This window comes from Podarcis bocagei (assembly GCF_964188305.1).
Source record: "Podarcis bocagei genome assembly, chromosome: 5".
In the NCBI taxonomy this organism is placed as follows: Eukaryota; Metazoa; Chordata; class Lepidosauria; order Squamata; family Lacertidae; genus Podarcis; species Podarcis bocagei.
Genome location: NC_138129.1, coordinates 13,840,594 through 13,859,858, shown reverse-complemented (window position 1 = coordinate 13,859,858; position 19,265 = coordinate 13,840,594). Strand labels below are relative to the sequence as shown.

The window sequence follows — 19,265 nt, the reverse complement described above, 5'->3', positions numbered from 1 at the left end:
AGAGGGGTCATGGGTGCTGGGGGTCTGGCTGGCGAAGGGGAGATCGGAGATGGGGCTTCCGGAGGCTCCACGCTTTGCCTTGTTCAGCCTAAGGAGGAGATCATGCAGCAGCGTCCTGGGATTCAAATATCCCCGTCTCCTTGGAAACCGCCAGGTACCATCACCTGCTTCTTAAAAATAGTCCCTAGTGCGTCGGGGCGCGCACGGTACTGAACTCCAGGACGCGCTCTGCCCCTGTGCCTTTTTCTCCTCCGGGTCAGGTGAAAGCCACATGCATACAAATGTATATACAATTTTATTTCCCCAGGTTTTTTTCTGGTGCTTTTAAGCTCTTTTGGACTGCTGTTGGTCCCCATGGCATATTCAAATTAACTTAATTTGCTCATTTGTTTGTCTGTTTTAAAAATATACTCATAAGGTTATTGCAATAATCCTGCCAATGCCAATGTTCTTATCTGTTTAGTTTGTAAATATTCAACAAACCATTTCTATTCTCTTATAATAAGTTTCTTATCTTGATTTCTTATTTTTCCGGTAAGTTTCGCCATTTCTGCATATTCCATAAGTTTTTGTATCCATTCTTCTTTTGCTGGGACTTCTTTCCATTTAACGTTCTTGCCACTGTAGTTGCATACATGAATACATTTCTATACAGTTTGGGTAGTTCCATCCCTATAATTCCCCAAAGGAAAGTTTTTGGGTTTGTTTGTTTTTTACAAACATTATTTCAAAAATATTTTCAATTCATTATATATCATTTCCCAGTAAGCTTTTTTAAACCTTACTACTGGTTAATATCATCAGTTGTTTTTCCTTTAGATAAGTGCAATTCAAGTTCTCTCCAGGTCTGGCAGTTTCCTAAGCAGTCAGTATTCCTCTCATGTGAAGACAAAATTGTTCCAATATCCTTCTAGTGTTTTGAACCTGTTCTGCCCCCTTGTTAAATGAATGGGGAAAAATAGATCCCTTTTTCAACAACATCTAAATTGTTCCAAAATATGAGTTGAATTGGAAAGATACCAAGTGTGTCTAAAACATAGCTGCTGCTTCTTGAAACTACAAATCTAGATAAAAGTCAAATCTTTTTGCCTTGTGCACATTCTACCATCCCACTGCCCCAAGTACTAAAGCTTAGCACATTGTCTCAGTGTTACAAGAAGAATAATGCTGATGGGGGGGGCTATTGTTTTTATTTTTATTATGCATTTTGTGGTTTTATATCTTGATCTTGTTCTGTGACCCGCCCTGAGACTCCCGGATATAGAGCAGTATATAAGTTCAATCAATCAATCAATCTAGGCACACATGCTGGGGAATGTGTCCTCCTGAACTCAATGAGACTAGCTACTGTCATCAGGATTGCACAGTAACAGACCCTTCTTTGGGACCAAGAACTTTTAAGCTATTGGAAAGCGAAGTAGCCAGCAAGCTAAAAGCAATTCTGCATTCTTTTGTGGGGTAGGACAGATCCTCGCGGGACTCTGGTGTTCCGTCATGCTGCTGTTTGCTCTGTTTCCAGATTGGCACCAGACATTATGAAAACTTAAATTCCTGAGGTTTCAGTGACGTAACAGCATCAACATTCTGTAAAACAAGCTATTCCTTTAAAAATGTCTTGAGAGGAGGAGATTGTACAACTTTGCAGTGCAACATGTTCCACTGTCTTATCAGAATGGATTTCCCCCCACTGTGGTACAGTTCAGCCATAAGCTGCTAGAGCCTAATGAATTGCCTTTATTTTTATGTAGCTGGCTGCCCATTTTTCTCCTCCTCCTCTTCTTCTGATATTAGTTTATCCCACACTCCTTCCAAAGAGATCAGGACTGCATGCATAGTTCCCCTCTAATTTACAACAAGATAGGTTGGGCTAAGTTGGAGATAGCAAGCATTCCATGGAGAAATCAACCAGTTTGTTTCATAGCTGAGCAGAAATGTGAATATAGGACTTCCTGACCCAAGTCTGACATTTTGTCTACAGTTATTCACAGCCCAAAGGGAACTGGCTAGAATAGAGCCAACCAGGTGGATTTCAATCTCTCTTCCGACCTTTTATGATTTATTTACAAATAATTCTACCTGAAGGAAACTTCATTTTGTCCCAAATCCCACTTTAAGAAGAATTCTTCAACACCCTGCCTCAGAACACATGTAAAACTCTCATTAACTTCTAGAACCATTTTCTTAAGGATTAGTAGTTTTGGGTTCTTTTGAAACCCTGCTGATAATTTATTGATGCCATCTCTGGAACATGTTTCCAGCACTGAGCAGCCCCTCCAAGCTTTTGTGGCGAAAGGATTGCTATTGAGCAGAGGGCTTTGTTTTTGTTACAAGGGATTAAGTGCATGCCTGCTGCAAAAAAGAAAACCGAGGAACTGTTCCAGAACATGCCCCAATAGTCAACAGAAAGTTATTATAACTGAAGTGTGATATGCCCCAGTTAATGTGAATAGCACATGTCTTATTTCACAATTCCTAGGCTGATCTTCTTTCTTGGTCGAGGGAAGAAAAGGATACAGGCATCAGTGAGAATAGAACTTGGTTTAAACGCTTCTTATCCTTGCATACAAATTCTTCCCCTGTTGTTCTTTCATGTTTACTCTTTCTTCGTTTTCATCACTCTGACATTATTTCAGTTTGAATGAACTCTGTATTCCAGCTGCCATGTAGGTATGTGAAGGCAGATGACTTCAAGGATTTGTTTGTTTTTTCATAAATGTTTGGAATGATAAATTGAAAATATCCTTTGGCTACAGTTCCCAAAGATGGTTGGGTTTATATTTCTCCTTAGCCACAAACTTGGTAGGTGACCTTAAGCAAGTCACTGACTGCATTCAGACATTGTGCTAAACGATGGTTTGGTGTGTCCTGTGTGGAACATTAGGTGAAAGAAGCATGCGTATATTTACCATGCTAGGCATTGCTTTTCACTTCTGATGTCTAATCACCGAAAATATTTAGGAGTTTTTGCATATTTCAGTCATTCCCAGCAACACCTGTATCAAAACCTCCCTGCCTACCTTTTCTCTAAGCTGAAAATATCCTGTGTTTTGCTTATCTTATCAGTTTGTTTGGGAAGTGATCATCTCAGTCATCCAAGAACCGCTGCACCAGTATATCATAATATTTGCATATGTTTGTTCAAGTATTGTCTTATCTGTCTTGAGTTAGCATTGCCTTCTCCAAGGACTACAACGTGCAGCATAAGTAACCAGCACAAACATCTGGGAGGGTTACCGGGTTGGGCAATGCTGGGTTGGAACATCCTTGAATTGTAGAATCTGAACAAGAGAAATGTTGGGGGTGGGGTTAGCCTGAAGGTACATTGTGTTTGGAACTGCTACATTTGCTGGTACATTGGGATAAAATTACAGATGTTGGTTAATGAAACCAAAATTTGATTGAGTCTAGACTCCAGGAGTCAGTTGAGTATTTCCATTACTTATAAGTGCTGGTTGTGATCCAGCCAAAGTTGAGCACTTTACATTCCTGCTGAAATCATAGGCGTACTTACCATAGTCTGATTTGTACCCATTCTTACAGATGGTGGAAAAACCTTGTTGATACTGAATTTTCTTATGCATCAATATCTAGGAATAATACTTTTTATATTGCTGTTCAATATAGAGTTATCATGGTAGTTTACAGCTGTTAAAAATAAAATAAGAATGCACCAGAACACTAGCAAAATCGTAAAGGTGCAGGGTAAAAGCAGTAGTAAACATTCATGATTCAAATTCCTGCACGTGGCAAAAGTCTGGGGAAATAAAAAGGTTTTCATATGGCGCTGAAAAGTGATTAAGGGTGGCAATCCTATACCCACTTACATGGAAGTAAAAAGGTAAAGGGACCCCTGACCGTTAGGTCCAGTTGTGACCGACTCTGGGGTTGCAGCGCTCATCTCGCTTTATTGGCTGAGGGAGCCAGCGACCAGCTTCCGGGTCATGTGGCCAGCATGACTAAGCTGCTTCTGGCAAACCAGAGCAGCACACGGAAACACTGTTTACCTTCCCACTGGAGTGGTACCTATTTATCTACTTGCACTTTGACGTGTTTTGGAACTGCTAGGTTGGCAGGAGCTGGGACCAAGCAACAGGAGCTCACCCCGTCACAGGGATTCGAACCGCCGACCTTCTGATCGGCAAGTCCTTAAGTCCCATCAAATTCAGTAGGGTTTACTTCTGGATACCATGTATAGGATTATTCTGTGATGTAGGGGACGGGTGAGCTTATCTGGGGTGAGACTTCTGTAAGTGGGGTTTCACAAAAGAACAGGTCTTCTCCCTGTTGTCCACTTGACTCATCTCAAATAGCAGGGAAAGACAAGCAGCTGCAGCTCTGAATACTGCCTCAGTGCTCAGGAAAGTTGGTGTGGAATTAGACATTTCTTCAGGTCCCAAGCTGTGTAGGGCTTTAAAAGTAAATCCTGGCACTCAGAAGCATTCCAGCTCCTTAAGCACAGGTAAGATATAATCCGATGCACAGTCCCAGTTAGTTGCTTTGTGCTTGCTTTCCTTACTAACCTTTTGCAATCTGGTGCCCTTCAGATGTTCTTGGCCTTGCTGGCTGGGGATGATGGGAGTTGTAGTCCAAAACATCTGGAGGGCACCAGGTCAGGGAAGGCTGTTCTATATTAAATGCATTTTCTGCACAGTCCTTAAACAGGGAAGTCATAGAGGAAGTCCCAGAGGAAGACTTATTGAGTAATTAACTGTTGAGTAGAGCAACCCAGAGAAATTTGACGCAGATACCTTGGAGATCAACCATGATATAACTGGTTCAGCAACGTTTCAGTGCTTGGCCAGATACAGTTGATTGCAAATGACAGTTACGTTATAGTTGAGTATAATCCTTAGGAAAACAGCTACAGTTCTGAGTAAGTTTGTTGCATCAAGGCAGATGACACAGAACAGGGAAAGCTGGTGACCTCTACAGAGTTGACTCATTTTTTGTTCAGTTTTTCAGGTGAATGGAAGGGCAACATTGGCATAAATGTTCAGGGCAGGGGTGAATAAAATAGGCTGGTGCTTGTTGGCACTTATTACCTGGTTGAGGAACATGGGAAGACACTGCCGGGGTGTGGAAAGAGATTATGGGACATTATAGCATTATAAGCACCCTTGGATTTTGAAGCCTCTGTGGCCACAACAGCCTCAATCACCCAGTGAAAACATCACATTCCTAACAAAGCCAGATCTTTAATTGAAAAACACATTCATTACAGATGTCAAAGTTGCCTGGCTTTTCAGGGTGTGATACTGTGGGTATTGCCAATGCAGCATCCTTCTTACTCTTGCCCTTTTCTTCATCCATTAAGGTTCTTGACATCAACAGCTTCTACCATGTCCTGGGAGATGACCGCAGTCTAAGGAAGACCGTCCACAAGAGAAGCAGTCAGGTGGGGACTCGGTTAAGTTCTCCAGTAGATAACATTACAGTGGTACCTCGGGTTACATATGCTTCAGGTTACATATGCTTCAGGTTACAGACTCTGCTAACCCAGAAATAGTACCTTGGGTTAAGAACTTTGCTTCAGGATGAGAACAGAAATCTCACAGTAGCAGTGCAGCAGCAGCTGAAGGCCCCATTATCTAAAGTGGTGCTTCAGTTTAAGAACAGTTTCAGGTTAAGAACGTACCTCTGGAACGAATTAAGTACGTAACCAGAGGTACCACAGTACTTTAAAAACCAGATAGACATTATCTGCAAATCTTTTTTTTTTTTACAATGGCTTATGTGTCTGTTAATGGGGGAGGATAATTGAATCTGGGTCTATATTTTGATGAGGCTGGACAGATTTTAGATTCTGAGTCCTTAAGAAGTTATGTACATATTCATCTAGTTATGGCATGTGTATGAAAGTCCCACAGGTCAATGAACAAAGGAGGAAGCTTATCTTCTGTTACTGAACTTATCAGTGTGGGGCCGAAGGATATATTTGGAACATTGTGTTAAGCTCCCTATATTTTAATGTTTGTTTTGAAAAAGAGGACCTGCTACAGTGATGCGCATAGGTGGCTGTAACATAAGTGCGCTCTTTTCACTCCCAGGATCTGAAGCTGCTTGACAGTCTTCGTCCTTTGCGTCGCACCAAAAGGAGATGGGTTATTACCACCCTAGAACTTGAGGAGGAAGACAAAGGGCCGTTCCCAAAACGTGTCGGAGAGGTAAAAGCCAATGTGTAACGTGTTGGAAAGCCTTGCATATTTATAGTCTAGTTTTTTGTGTTTCTGGCTGTGTTCCCCAAGGGCAATTTGCATTGAGTCAAGCCTTCAACAGCTTGTGCCCTGATACGTTTGCTCATGTGTTGCAGGAAGAACAGCCAAGAACATTGTGTGTGCACCTTAAAGTGTGTGCATGTTGGGAGTTTCTTCTGCCTAAGGGCCATATTTGCCCTTTGTCAACCCTTCAGGGGCCACTTGCAGGTGGGGGCATGGTCTAAAGTGGATAATAATAATAATAATAATAATAATAATAATAATAATAATAATAATAAATTTATTATTTATACCCCGCCCATCTGGCTGGGTTTCCCCAGCCACTCTGGGCGGCTTCCAAAAGAATATTAAAATACTGTGATACATCAAACATTAAAAGCTTCCCTAAACAGGGCTGCCTTCAGATGTCTTCTAAAAGTCTGGTAGTTGTTGTTCTCTTTGATATCTGGTGGGAGGGTGTTCCACGGGGAGGGCGCCACTACCGAAAAGGCTCTCTGCCTGGTTCCCTGTAACTTGGCTTTTTGCAGTGAGGGAACTGCCAGAAGGCCCTCTGCGCTGGATCTCAGTGTCCGGGTAGAACGATGGGGGTGGAGACGCTCCTTCAGGTATACTGGACCGAGGCCATTTAGGGCTTTAAAGGTCAGCACCAATACTTTGAATTGTGCTCGGAAGCGTACTGGGAGCCAATGTAGGTCTTTCAAGACCGGTGTTATATGGTCTTGGCAGCTGCTCCCAGTCACCAGTCTGGCTGCTGTGTTCTGGATTAGTTGTAGTTTCCGGGTCACCTTCAAAGGTAGCCCCACGTAGAGCGCATTGCAGTAGTCCAAGCGGGAGATAACCAGAGCATGCACCACTCTGGCGAGGCAGTCCGCAGGCAGATAGGGTCTCAGCCTGCATACCAGATGGAGCTGGTACACAGCTGCCCTGGACACGGATTTAACCTGTGCCTCCATGGACAGCTGTGAGTCCAAAATGACTGCCAGGCTGCACACCTGGTCCTTCAGGGGCACAGTTACCCCATTCAGGACCAGGGAATCCTCCACACCTGCCCGCCTCCTGTCCCCCAGAAACAGTACTTCTGTCTTGTCAGGATTCAATCTCAATCTGTTAGCCGCCATCCATCCTCCAACCACCTCCAGACACTCACACAGGACCTTCACCGCCTTCACTGGTTCTGATTTGAAAGAGAAGTAGAGGTGGGTATCATCCGCATACTGATGAACACCCAGCCCAAACCTCCTGATGATCTCTCCCAGCGGCTGCATGTAGATGTTGAAAAGCATGGGGGAGAGGACAGAACCCTGAGGCACCCCACAAGTGAGAGCCCAGGGGTCTGAACACTCATCCCCCCCACCACTTTCTGAACACGGCCCAGGAGGACGGAGCAGAACCACTGTATGACAGTGCCCCCAGTTCCCAGCCCCTCAAGACGGTCCAGAAGGATGTTATGGTCGATGGTATCAAACGCCGCTGAGAGATCCAGCAGAACTAGGAAACAGCTCTCACCTTTGTCCCTAGCCCACCGGAGATCATCAACCAGTGCGACCAAGGCAGTTTCAGTCCCGCGATAAGCCCTGAATCCCGACTGGAAGGGATCCAAATGGTCCGCTTCTTCCAGGCGTGCCTGGAGTTGTTCAGCAACCACTCGCTCAATCACCTTGCCCAAGAATAGACACCTATAGACACCTTCTCTGACCACATCTTCACCCTACATTCAAAGCATTCTGATCACATAGGAACTGTAGTTTAAGGGTGCGGAAAGCTGTTAGGAGACCCCTGTGCTCTGAGTTACAATTTCCAGAATACCCTGGGAAGAGGAATTGATTGTTAAACTGCTCAGGAAATTGCAGCCCAGTGAGGGGGAAGCCATGACTGCTACATGCAAGGTGCAGATGTGGCCATTCTCAGATGTGCACCACATGCCCACAGCTTCACAGCTTCCCCACATCTGATCCTTGTAGATAAGCTGAGAAGACTGCTAGTACCCCATCCCAAATCATTAGATCAATCATCTGAACTGTGGGGAGGGAGTGACCCTCATCTCCTAGGCCGGGCAGAGAGCTTTAAGTTTTTCTGCCAAGGTCACAGTGTGGATTGCTTTTAAATAAATGGAAATTGGGTCAGGGGCTGGCGAATCACCACCTTAAAGATGTTCAAGAGTATCTGCACTCCACCCCCCAGAAGAATGTCAGTTGGAGTTACTAGGAAGTCTCCAAACCAAGGAAGACTCGATTTGGCAAGTCTCTAAGTCCTCACTTTCATGCTTGTCACATGGATGACAGGCCCTATTGAAGCTTAATACAGGAGGAAGCTACAATTGGAAATTTCAAGCCTGTGCATGTTTATAATCTTCTTCTTTAAATATAAGTGTCACTGGCAATGTTTACTTATCTTCTGGCACAAATTTTTTGTCTCCTCCCTACAAAACACACACGCACAGTCTCTGGCACTTTCTTTAAACTATATTTTAGGAGGCAATTTTTAAAAACACTTTTGAAAATTCAGAGTTGTAACGGAGCAAAGAAGTAGCCTATATAATTGTATCTCTTAGTCTGTGCCACTTAAAAATTGCACATATCTCATTTTTTTTTAAAAAATAGTTTCTATTAAGTTTTCAAGTTATACATCTCAAAATATGCATTTTACACAATACTATATATCCATCGACTGCCCTCCTTCTCCTTCCCATGGTTCATTTCACTTGTCTATCATTCCTGCATATTTTACTGTAACCATTTTACTCAGCTCCCCAATTTAAATCATTAAAATATTAATCACACTGTTGAATTTATCTTAATGCTGCCAGCGTCTTCAGCTCTGCACAGTTGTTTTACAAATACTCAGCAAATATTTTCCACTCCTCTTTAAATAGATACTCTTTTTGCTCTATTTTTCATGTGTTAAACCTCCCACCTTGCTTTCCATCTTTGGGCTAACAAAACTCTAGCTGTCGTTGTTGCAAATATAAATAATTTTTTAAATTTGTAAGTTCTATGCCTGACTTCTATACTTTTGATTTCCCGGTTTCCCCTTATATTCTGAAGTAATATTTCCAACGGCAAAATAAACAACAGTGGAGATAAAGGGCAGCCTTGTCTATTCCCTTTTCTTATTTGGCATTTGTCTGAGAGATTATTATTTACTAATATACTTGCAGATTGGTCATTATAATTGCATGTACTCTCTTACAATAAAAGGACTGACTGTTGTGTGTCACCAAACTGTAACTCTTGGGATTTCGTGTGTGTTAAATATTCGCCTTGAGGATTTCATTGCAATGGCATTGGCATCACTAAAACATCTGTGAGATGGCACAAGAATTAAGGGTGGGAAACTTTTCCTTAAGAATCATGCTGCTGATGGTGATAAATACTATTATTATTAATTTTTTTTAAAAAAAACACAAAAAATCTACATTAGGGGTGGATCTACACACAGGATCCCCCCCCCCGCTATAAATAAGTCAGAAATTAAATTGTTATAACAAAAGAAGAAGAAAAATGCTCTGGAAAATCGCTTAGAATTTTTTTCTTGCTCTCTGGGGCCATCTGGTGTTGCATGTTTATAATACATTCAAAAAGGTGTTTTTTGACTAATGTAGCTGAGTCCCTAGGATTATCAGAATAGTAAAATGTAGAAGAATCTTGCCATTAAAATATTACTCTGCTGATAAGATTAACCTTTGATTGACAGCCTCTTTTGCTTTGTAGCTCTTTAATGATGTATCACGCAAGCGTGATATAAATGTGAAATATTTAATCAGTGGACCTGGTGTGGATGAATATCCAGAGCCTGGACTGTTTTCTATCGAGGATGATGTGAATGGACATGTATCTGTGCACCGTTCCATTGATCGAGAGAGAAACCCTTCTTTCACGGTATTTACTTTAAACTTTTTTTCTTTTTAGAAGTCCATAGAACACATGAGCCAGTCGCTAATTTAATTTTCTTGCTGATTATCCATCGTTCAGATACGTTTTGATGTTGTGGATAGGACGACGAATGAAATAGTGGATAGATCTTTACTCTTCAATGTTAAAATCAAGGATATAAATGATAATGCGCCTGAGTTTTCTAAAAAGGAATTTAACATCACAATGAAAGAAAACCACGACAGAAGTGAGTATCCTGGATACTGTTGATAGCTTCGCTGCATATGGTCCTTGTCAAGGACAGTGTTGCTCAAACTTTCTACTCTCAGGACCCACCTGAGATAGCTGCAGATTACTGAAGCCAACCCGTCACAAAATGACAGAGCAGTGGCAGAGCCAGTCACAAAATGGTAGCCAGTGCAGACAGACTTTGGCATAATCGGCTGGCAATTACTGAGATCATTTTCTTTTGCTATTTAATCCATCTTTGGAAACTGCCAACTTCTTTGGCACAGACAGCATTTTCTTTATGGCTCAGCTTTCCTTAAGCTAAGTACAGAAATTTGATCTGGAGTTATTTTGACTCAGTTTTCCCATTTTAGGAAGAATTTGCTGACCCAGAGGATCTAAGTAAAGAAGGCTTTTTATTTTATCTTGTTCCTTTTCCCACCCCATATTCCTAAAGCATTTTTACTCATCTCCTGTAATTTCTTCTCCCATTTGCCTTTCATCCCTTCTCTGGTCCTTTTACATTCACTTCCTCCTCCTATAGCAGCTTTCATCTTTCTTATCCTCTATCTATCCATCTCATTTACCACCGACATCACACCCTTTGTCCTACCATCTAATTTTGTTCAAGACCTCCTCTTCCTCTTTCTTCTCAGAAGTGAAAGACTTCCCTTTCTTCTCCACTCCACTTTTGCACCTCTCTGCTTCCCAGCCACCTTTACTCAGGATGGAGTTGCTGGCATTGGTGGAGCCTAAAGTCTATGGCATGGCTAGGGGTTGCAGCAGGCAAACGAGAAGGCACTGAGCAGGCTGTGGTAAAAGCTGGTGGCTTTGCTCTGATTCTGGTAACAAATTTGCCCATGTGTGGAGATTGCCAAGAGGTGGGCATAACTATACAAGTGCCAAGAATGGAAGTACAGTCGTACCTCAGAAGTCGAACGGAATCCGTTCCAGAAGGCTGTTCAACTTCCAAAACATTCAGAATTCAAGACGTGGTTTCTGATTGGCTGGAGGAAGCTCCCACACCCAATCGGAACCCGCGGAACCCGCGTCAGATGTTCGGGTTCCAAAGAACGTTCGCAGACTGGAACACTCACTTTTGGGAGCCATAACGTTCAAGTTGCAAAGCGTTCAACTTCTGAGGTACAACTGTATAGTAAAGACACACTATAAAGGTAAAGGGACCCCTGACCATTAGGTCCAGTCGTGGCCGACACCAGTGGCGTAGCGTGGGTTGTCAGCACCTGGGGCAAGGCAAGTAATTTGCACCGCCTCTACCCTAGGGGCAGAGAGCTGCGAGTGCGAGCGCCCCCCTGCACCCCCTGCACCCCCCACGCTACGCCACTGGCCGACACTGGGGTTGTGGTGCTTATCTCGCTTTATTGGCCGAGGAAGCCGGCGTACAGCTTCTGGGTCATGTGGCCAGCATGGCTAAGCCACTTCTGGCGAACTAGAGCAGCGCACGGATATGCCATTTACCTTCCCGCCCGGATATCTACTTGCATTTTGATGTGCTTTCGAACTGCTAGGTTGGCAGGAGCAGGGACTGAGCAATGGGAGCTCATCCCGTCACAGGGATTCGAACCGCCGACCTTCTGATCGCCAAGTCCTAGGCTCTGTATTATTCCTTTGCTATAAACACTGCACCTTTCCCAATCATAGATGAACCAGTGTTCAATGCCACGGCCTATGACAAGGATGAAGAAGGCACTCCTAATTCTCTAGTGGAGCATTCTTTGGTTTTGCAGACACCTCGTATAAAAGAACCTATCTTCACCATTGATCCTTCAAGTGGCCTGATTCGTGTCACGGGATGCTCAGATTATCAGGTATAGAACTTGTAAATAAATCTTGTCTTCTTAAGCTCTGCCCCCCCCCCTTTTCGGCATGTATACACTTGTGAAAATAATTTTGCCTTCAGTATGTCACTCTTTAAATCCACTGCCCTAGTATTTCCTCTACAAATTGCCTTTCAGCAGCCTAATCTTTGTAAAAAAATATCCCATGCAAGGCAAACAAATGCAGTGTAAACAAATGGGCCATCAATGTTGGTGTTGGGTCAGGGAGAACTGGCTCAGCCTGATCCACTTAGCAATGAGTCACTGAGTGACCTTTTGCCTTCACTTTGCTCCAGTAGCAGATGGGTGGTGGTGGTGCAGTGGAGCTTACCTGACCACCTGATACTGAGCTGCTGCTTATTGGGAGGAAAAATGGAGGTGCTGGGGAGGTCAGCATGGTGCAAATGCATCAGCGGGCTCCTATTGCTGCATTTGCAGTGTGGGGGCTTCCCCAGAGCTCTGCCCTTCCCAGTAAGCAGCAGTGACTCAACAGCTGGGAGGTGTCCAGAGGAGGGCAACCAAAATGGTCAAAGGCCTGGAAACGATGCCTTATGAGGAACGGCTAAGGGAGCTGGGCATGTTTAGCCTGGAGAAGAGGAGGGTAAGGGGTGATGTTCAAATATATAAAAGGATGTCACATAGAGGAGGGAGAAAGGTTGTTTTCTGCTGCTCCAGAGAAGCGGACACGGAGCAATGGATCCAAACTACAAGAAAGAAGATTCCACCTAAACATTAGGAAGAACTTCCTGACAGTAAGAGCTGTTCGACAGTGGAATTTGCTGCCAAGGAGTGTGGTGGAGTCTCCTTCTTTGGAGGTCTTTAAGCAGAGGCTTGACAACCATATGTCAGGAGTGCTCTGATGGTGTTTCCTGCTTGGCAGGGAGTTGGACTTGATGGCCCTTGTGGTCTCTTCCAATTCTATGATTCTATGAGGTCAGGTAAGTGCCACCTCCTCAACATACCATCTGTTACTGCTCTGTCCTACATCACTGGTGCTGAGAGAATGAGATGAGGGATGGGGAACACCTCCACCACCATAGGGTCTAAACGCCATATTTATACAGAATTACGGTCCTGTGCAAATTACACCATGGAGCAAAAACATTTGAATTTACCCAAGGCCATGGACCTCAAAACTCATATTTAAAGGCGGTCTCAGTTGTGGCCACACAACATGCATGGGGGGGAAATTGAATAAAGCTAATAGGTATCTTAGCAGCAGAATGAATCCAACGTTTCTGGTGGCTAATTGTGGCCATTTCAGGAAAGCTGGATTCTAACTTGGTCAGTCAGACCACGGGCCTTACGTTTTGCAAACGCATCTTTCCTCTTTGGAAAGTTTGCATGGCTTTGGAGTTAATGAATTCACACCAATATCATCTCGGACATATGGAGAGTGATGATGTTTTCATATTTTAACGTTTTCAAGGAGACCTCGGCTTTCAGACTTATGGTCAAAGCTACAGACCATGGGAATCCACGGCTGTCGTCAACAGCAACCATTAATATTGCTGTGGAAGATTCAAACAACAACACACCACTGCTTGCTAAAGGAACTGTAAGGACATATTGCTTGAGGGCTATTGTCAGGGTGGGAGAGAGTTTTCTAGGTCCCAGTTATGAAGTCAAACGGTTTGCCTTTTTAAGGGCATACTTTAAGGCATTATTTCCCGTCAGTGCTGACAGCTCTGCAGGTATACAGCCTAATCAGAATGCTACTGCAAATTCTACAAAAATGTAATTATTTGGAATCTCTTTTATTGTTTGAATCAGATTCACCCTGGTTCTTGGATATGCTTAAGTCATGCCCAGCTTTTCCCTGACCTCTAGGATGGGGCTCTGTCATTACTGAGTCTATTTTTGTATGCCACTTGGAGAATCTAAAATATGAAGAAGATTGGAAATGCTTCAAAATAAGTAAAAAACATGCAAATGCCAAACTGTGTACAGGGGTCAGCAGCATGTATACAAGCCCTGCTTCTGGAGTCATTCTGCATGTCACTGCCCATGCGCTGACTTTCCCTAGTGTTGTGCCAGGAATTCAAGAGTAGAACTCTCTGCATAATTGAGGACCACACTTTATCAATGCAACTGCACAGTCCAATCCTGGGGGCAGATTCAATTAAATAGTTGCACTAGCAGGAACAACAACAACAACAACAACAACAACAACAAATTTATTTATACCCTGCCTTCTGGCTAGGTTTCACAAGCCACTCTGGGCAGCTCCCAAAAGAATATTAAAACCACGATAAAACATCAAACATTAAAAACTTCCCTAAACAAGGCTGCCTTCAGATGTCTTCTAAAAGTCAGTTATTTCCTTGACATCTGATGGGAAGGCGCCACTACCAAAAAGGCCCTCTGCCTGGTTCCCTGTAACCTCACTTCTCACAGTGAGGGAACCACCAGAAGGCCCTCAGAGCTGGACATCAGTGTCCGGGCTGAGCGATGGGGGTGGAGACGCAGTATAACATGTCCCACTTCTGCAGTGGGGTTTTCCCCCTGTCTCCACTTCCTATGCCCCAAAACAGCGCACGGTGGGGAAATAGGGGAAATCATTTCACCAGGCAAGCAGGATTTCCTTGTGCTTATAGAGGAATCTCCTTAGCAGTCCACTCCACCCTGGGTTATGTATCTTGGTCACATTGCAGTGTGACAGAAAATGGGAGGAAATGTTTGGAGCTGTCTTTTGTTCACTGAGATGGTCTATCTGTGTCTTCCAAGCATTATCTGAACATCCCAGAAGGCAAAACAGAACATGGCATCCTTCGCCTCCAGGTGGAAGATAAAGATTCTCCCAAGACACCTGCTTGGAGAGCCAAGTATAAGATATTGGGAGGAGATGATACAGAGAACTTCAGCATTGAGACGGATCCTGATACCAATGAAGGGGTTTTAAGCATCATAAAGGTAATGTAGATGAACAAAGCTATTGGCAGGATTTGAAGAATTGTTCCAAGCATAGAACTTTTATCAAGATTTGGGTAGCAGCACGTTATCATTTACAACCACCCACCCCACCCTACCCTACTGGTTCTTGTGTATAGTTAGTCAGAATTTACTAATGGGAGATTGTGATTTTGTGGTTGATCTGCATCTTTTATTTTCAGCCTTTGGTTTACGACAAACATAACAAGAGGAGACTCGTGATTTCTGTGGAAAACGAAGAGCCCTTCTTTTTCTGTGAAGGCGGTCAGATGCGGAGTTCTCCAGGCAACCAGGAAGCATATGTGAACATAAATATCATTGATGAGAATGATGCTCCTAAGTTCCATCCTCCTGCTCTTGTTCTTTGGAAAGAGGAAGGGATTACCCCTGGGAACACGATTGCACATTACATAGCCAAGGACCCAGACACAACACCACACATCATAAGGTGGGGAAGATCTGCTGGTCATTCTTGTACGCATGTCCCAAATGATTGGGTCTTCCAAAGGAGCTTGCTTTAGGGTTCCACTTCAGTGAGAGTGAGGAGGAATAGATTCAAGAACCCAAGAGTACAGGGAGTCATTGAACATTACACTTTGCCCAATCAAGTGTCCCATGACCGCCATTTTGCCAAGTGTGGTGTAGTGGTTAAGAACAGTAGACTCGTAATCTGGTGAACCAGGTTCGATTCCCCGCTCCTCCACATGCAGCTGCTGGGTGACCTTGGGCCAGTCACACTTCTCTGAAGTCTCTCAGCCCCATTCACCTCACAGAGTGTTTGTTGTGGGGGAGGAAGGGAAAGGAGATTGTTAGCTGCTTTGAGACTCCCTAGGGTAGTGTTAAAGTGGGATGTCAAATCCAAACTCTTCTTCTTCTTCCTTTAAGCATGAGTAGTCTACCTGTTTGAGTGCTGTGTCAAAACCTTTCTTCCGATTTTTCAAATGTTTCATTCCCCTGTGAAATTTGCTTCTCTTTTCCTTTTTTTTTTTTTATAAAATTTTTATTGGTTTTACGAAATTTTTTAAAAAACAAACAAACACTTAAGAAAACAAACATACACGTATAATTTCATAACATATTTTCATAAACCTCTTTTCTAAGACTTCCCCATACCCCCCCTTTCTGCATCCCAATGTCCATAATTTTATAGCAACTCCCAATTGTTACTTTCCAACCTTAATCATCTTAGTCATCTCTATATTCTAACCTTATGTCACTGTATCCCTTTGTTCCTAAGAACCAAAACACTCTAACATTCATTAAGTTTATAATAGTCCTTAAGATATCTTTTGAATTTTCTCCATTCTTCTTCCGCTGTCTCTTTTCCTTGATCACGGATTCTGCCTGTCATCTCTGCCAATGTCATATAGTCCATCACTTTCATCTGCCATTCTTCCAGAGTGGGTAGATCTTGTGTCTTCCAATACTTTGCGATGAGTATTCTTGCTGCTGTTGTAGCGTACATGAAAAAAGCTCTGTCCTTCTTTGGCACCAATTGGCCGACAATGCCCAAGAGAAAGGCCTCTGGTTTTTTAGGAAAAGTACATTTAAGTACCTTTTTCATTTCATTATAAATCATTTCCCAGAAAGCCTTAATCTTCGGGCATGTCCACCAAAGGTGGTAGAAGGTACCTTCAGTCTCTTTGCATTTCCAACATTTGTTATCGGGCAAATGATAAATTTTTGCCAGCTTGACTGGGGTCATGTACCACCTGTATACCATTTTCATAATGTTTTCCTTTAAGGCATTACATGCCGTAAATTTGATACCGGTGTTCCATAACCATTCCCAGTCATCTGACATAATGTTATGACCAACATCCTGTGCCCACTTAATCATGGCTGATTTGACTGTTTCCTCCTCTGTATTCCACTTCAGCAACAAGTTATACATTCTAGATAAATTCTTAGTGGTAGGTTCTAGCAATTCGGTTTCTAGTTTTGATTTTTCCACCTGGAAGCCGACTTTCCTGTCCTGTTTAAAAAATTCCATTATTTGACGGTATTGAAACCAATTTTCCACTTTATGTTTCAATTTTTCCTGGCTTTGTAATTTGAACTTATCTCCATCCTGTTCTAAGATTTCCCAATACTTCGGCCATCCGACCTCCATATTGAGTTTTTTCACAGCATTAGCCTCCACTGGTGACACCCATCTAGGGGTTTTATTTTCCAATAGATCTTTATATCTTATCCAAACATTAAACAATGCTTTTCTAACAATGTGATTTTTGAAGGCACTGTTAACTTTATCATACCAAAGATATGCATGCCAACCAAAAGCATTGTTGAAACCTTCCAGATCCAAGATGTCTGTATTCTCGAGGAGCATCCATTCTTTGAGCCAGCAAAAAGCTGCTGCCTCATAGTACAATTTTAGGTCCGGCAGGGCAAAACCCCCTCTTTCTTTAGCATCTGTCAGTATTTTAAATTTAATTCGGGGCTTTTTGCCCTGCCAGACAAATTTCGAAATATCTTTATGCCACCTCTTAAAACATTCCATCTTGTCAATAATCTGCAAGGTCTGAAACAAAAATAGCATTCTAGGCAGTACATTCATTTTAATTACTGCAATTCGGCCTAACATTGACAGTTTCAAATTTGACCATATTTCTAAGTCTTTTTTGATTTCTGACCAACATTTCTCATAGTTGTCCTTATACAAATTCTGATTCTTGGATGTTAGATAAACCCCTAGATATTTGACCTTTTTGACCACAGTCAAACCTGTTTCCTCTTGAAATTTCTCCTTTTCCATATCTGTTAGGTTTTTCCCTAGAACTTTGGTTTTTAGCTTGTTCAACTTAAATCCAGCTACCTGGCCAAACTGTTGTATTATTTCTAATACCTTTTTCGTACTAGTGTTTGGCTCTTGCAAAGTCAATACTAAGTCATCTGCGAACGCTCTTAATTTGTAATGTTTAGCTCCGACCTGCACACCTTTAACCTGCTGGTCATTTCTTATCATATTCAGCAAGACCTCCAGAACTGTAATAAAGAGTAATGGGGAGATCGGACACCCCTGTCGTGTTCCTTTTTCTATCTTAAGCTCCTCAGTCACCACATTATTTACAATCAGTTTGGCCTTTTGTTCAGAGTATATTGCAGCCATACCATTCTCAAAACCCGAACCTACCCCCATCCTATGCAGATTCTTCTTCATAAAACTCCAAGAAATATTGTCAAAGGCTTTCTCCGCGTCTACAAATATCAATACTGCTTTAGTGTTTATATTCACCTCTAGCTTTTCCAGAATGTCTATAACATTCCTTACATTGTCCGCCAGGTGTCTTTTAGGGAGAAAGCCTGCTTGGTCCTTATGAATCATCTCCATCAAAACTCTTTTAAGTCTTTTTGCCAAAATGTCTGCAAAAATTTTGTAATCCACATTGAGCAATGATATTGGGCGGTAGTTCTTGAGTTGGGTCTTTTCAGTCTCTGACTTTGGTATGAGTGAAATATATGCCTCTTTCCACGATTCAGGTGCCCTTTTTCCTTCAAGGATCTCATTACAAACTTCTCTTAATGGTTGAATCAACCATTCCTTCAGCGATTTGTAGTATCTAGAAGTCAATCCATCTGGTCCCGGAGATTTGCCCAGTTGCATATTCTGAATGGCAGCCTCTATCTCTTGTTCTGAGATTCTCTGGTTCAAGTCCATCTTACTTTGCTGAGAGATGTTTTGTAATCCATATCTTCCAAGGAATTTGTCTATATCTTCTTCATTTTGCGGGCCTTGAGTATAGAGTTTTTTGAAATAACTTAAAAAGCAATTTCTAATTTCATTGGGTTTAGATATGTTCTTTCCATCCACCTCTAGACTTGTAACTGTATTTAGTTTCTGCCTTTTCTTCAATTGCCATGCCAAAAGTTTACCACATTTATTTGCTGATTCAAAAGTCTTTTGTTTCATTTGCTTTATCTTCCATTCAATCTCTTGGTTCATCAATTCCATATATTGGGTTTGATATAACTTGATCTCTCTTAAAATGTCCTGAGACTTTGGTTTTGTTCTTAATTTCCTCTCTCCTTCTTTTATCATTTCCAAGATCTTCTCTTTTTTCTCATTTTGTTTTTTCCTCTTTATTGAGTTTTGTTGAATCAAAAGTCCTCTCATAACCGCTTTACTTGCGTCCCAGATCACTCTTTTCTCGACGTCGGTCCTCAAATTTATTTCAAAA

General features: G+C 42.5%; 1 protein-coding gene across 1 annotated transcript in view; it reads left to right on the top strand.

Annotated features, from left to right (window-relative positions):
- CDH26 (cadherin 26) overlaps window positions 1-19,265 on the top strand; it is a 58,452-nt gene that overhangs the window by 27,762 nt on the left and 11,425 nt on the right. Inside the window, exons 4-11 of the mRNA XM_081196097.1 lie at window positions 5,315-5,395; window positions 6,048-6,164; window positions 9,926-10,093; window positions 10,187-10,334; window positions 11,978-12,144; window positions 13,583-13,711; window positions 14,881-15,066; window positions 15,267-15,532. Of these exons, the coding sequence (XP_081052223.1) occupies window positions 5,315-5,395; window positions 6,048-6,164; window positions 9,926-10,093; window positions 10,187-10,334; window positions 11,978-12,144; window positions 13,583-13,711; window positions 14,881-15,066; window positions 15,267-15,532 (1,262 nt within the window). The remainder of the gene's footprint in view (window positions 1-5,314; window positions 5,396-6,047; window positions 6,165-9,925; window positions 10,094-10,186; window positions 10,335-11,977; window positions 12,145-13,582; window positions 13,712-14,880; window positions 15,067-15,266; window positions 15,533-19,265) is intronic.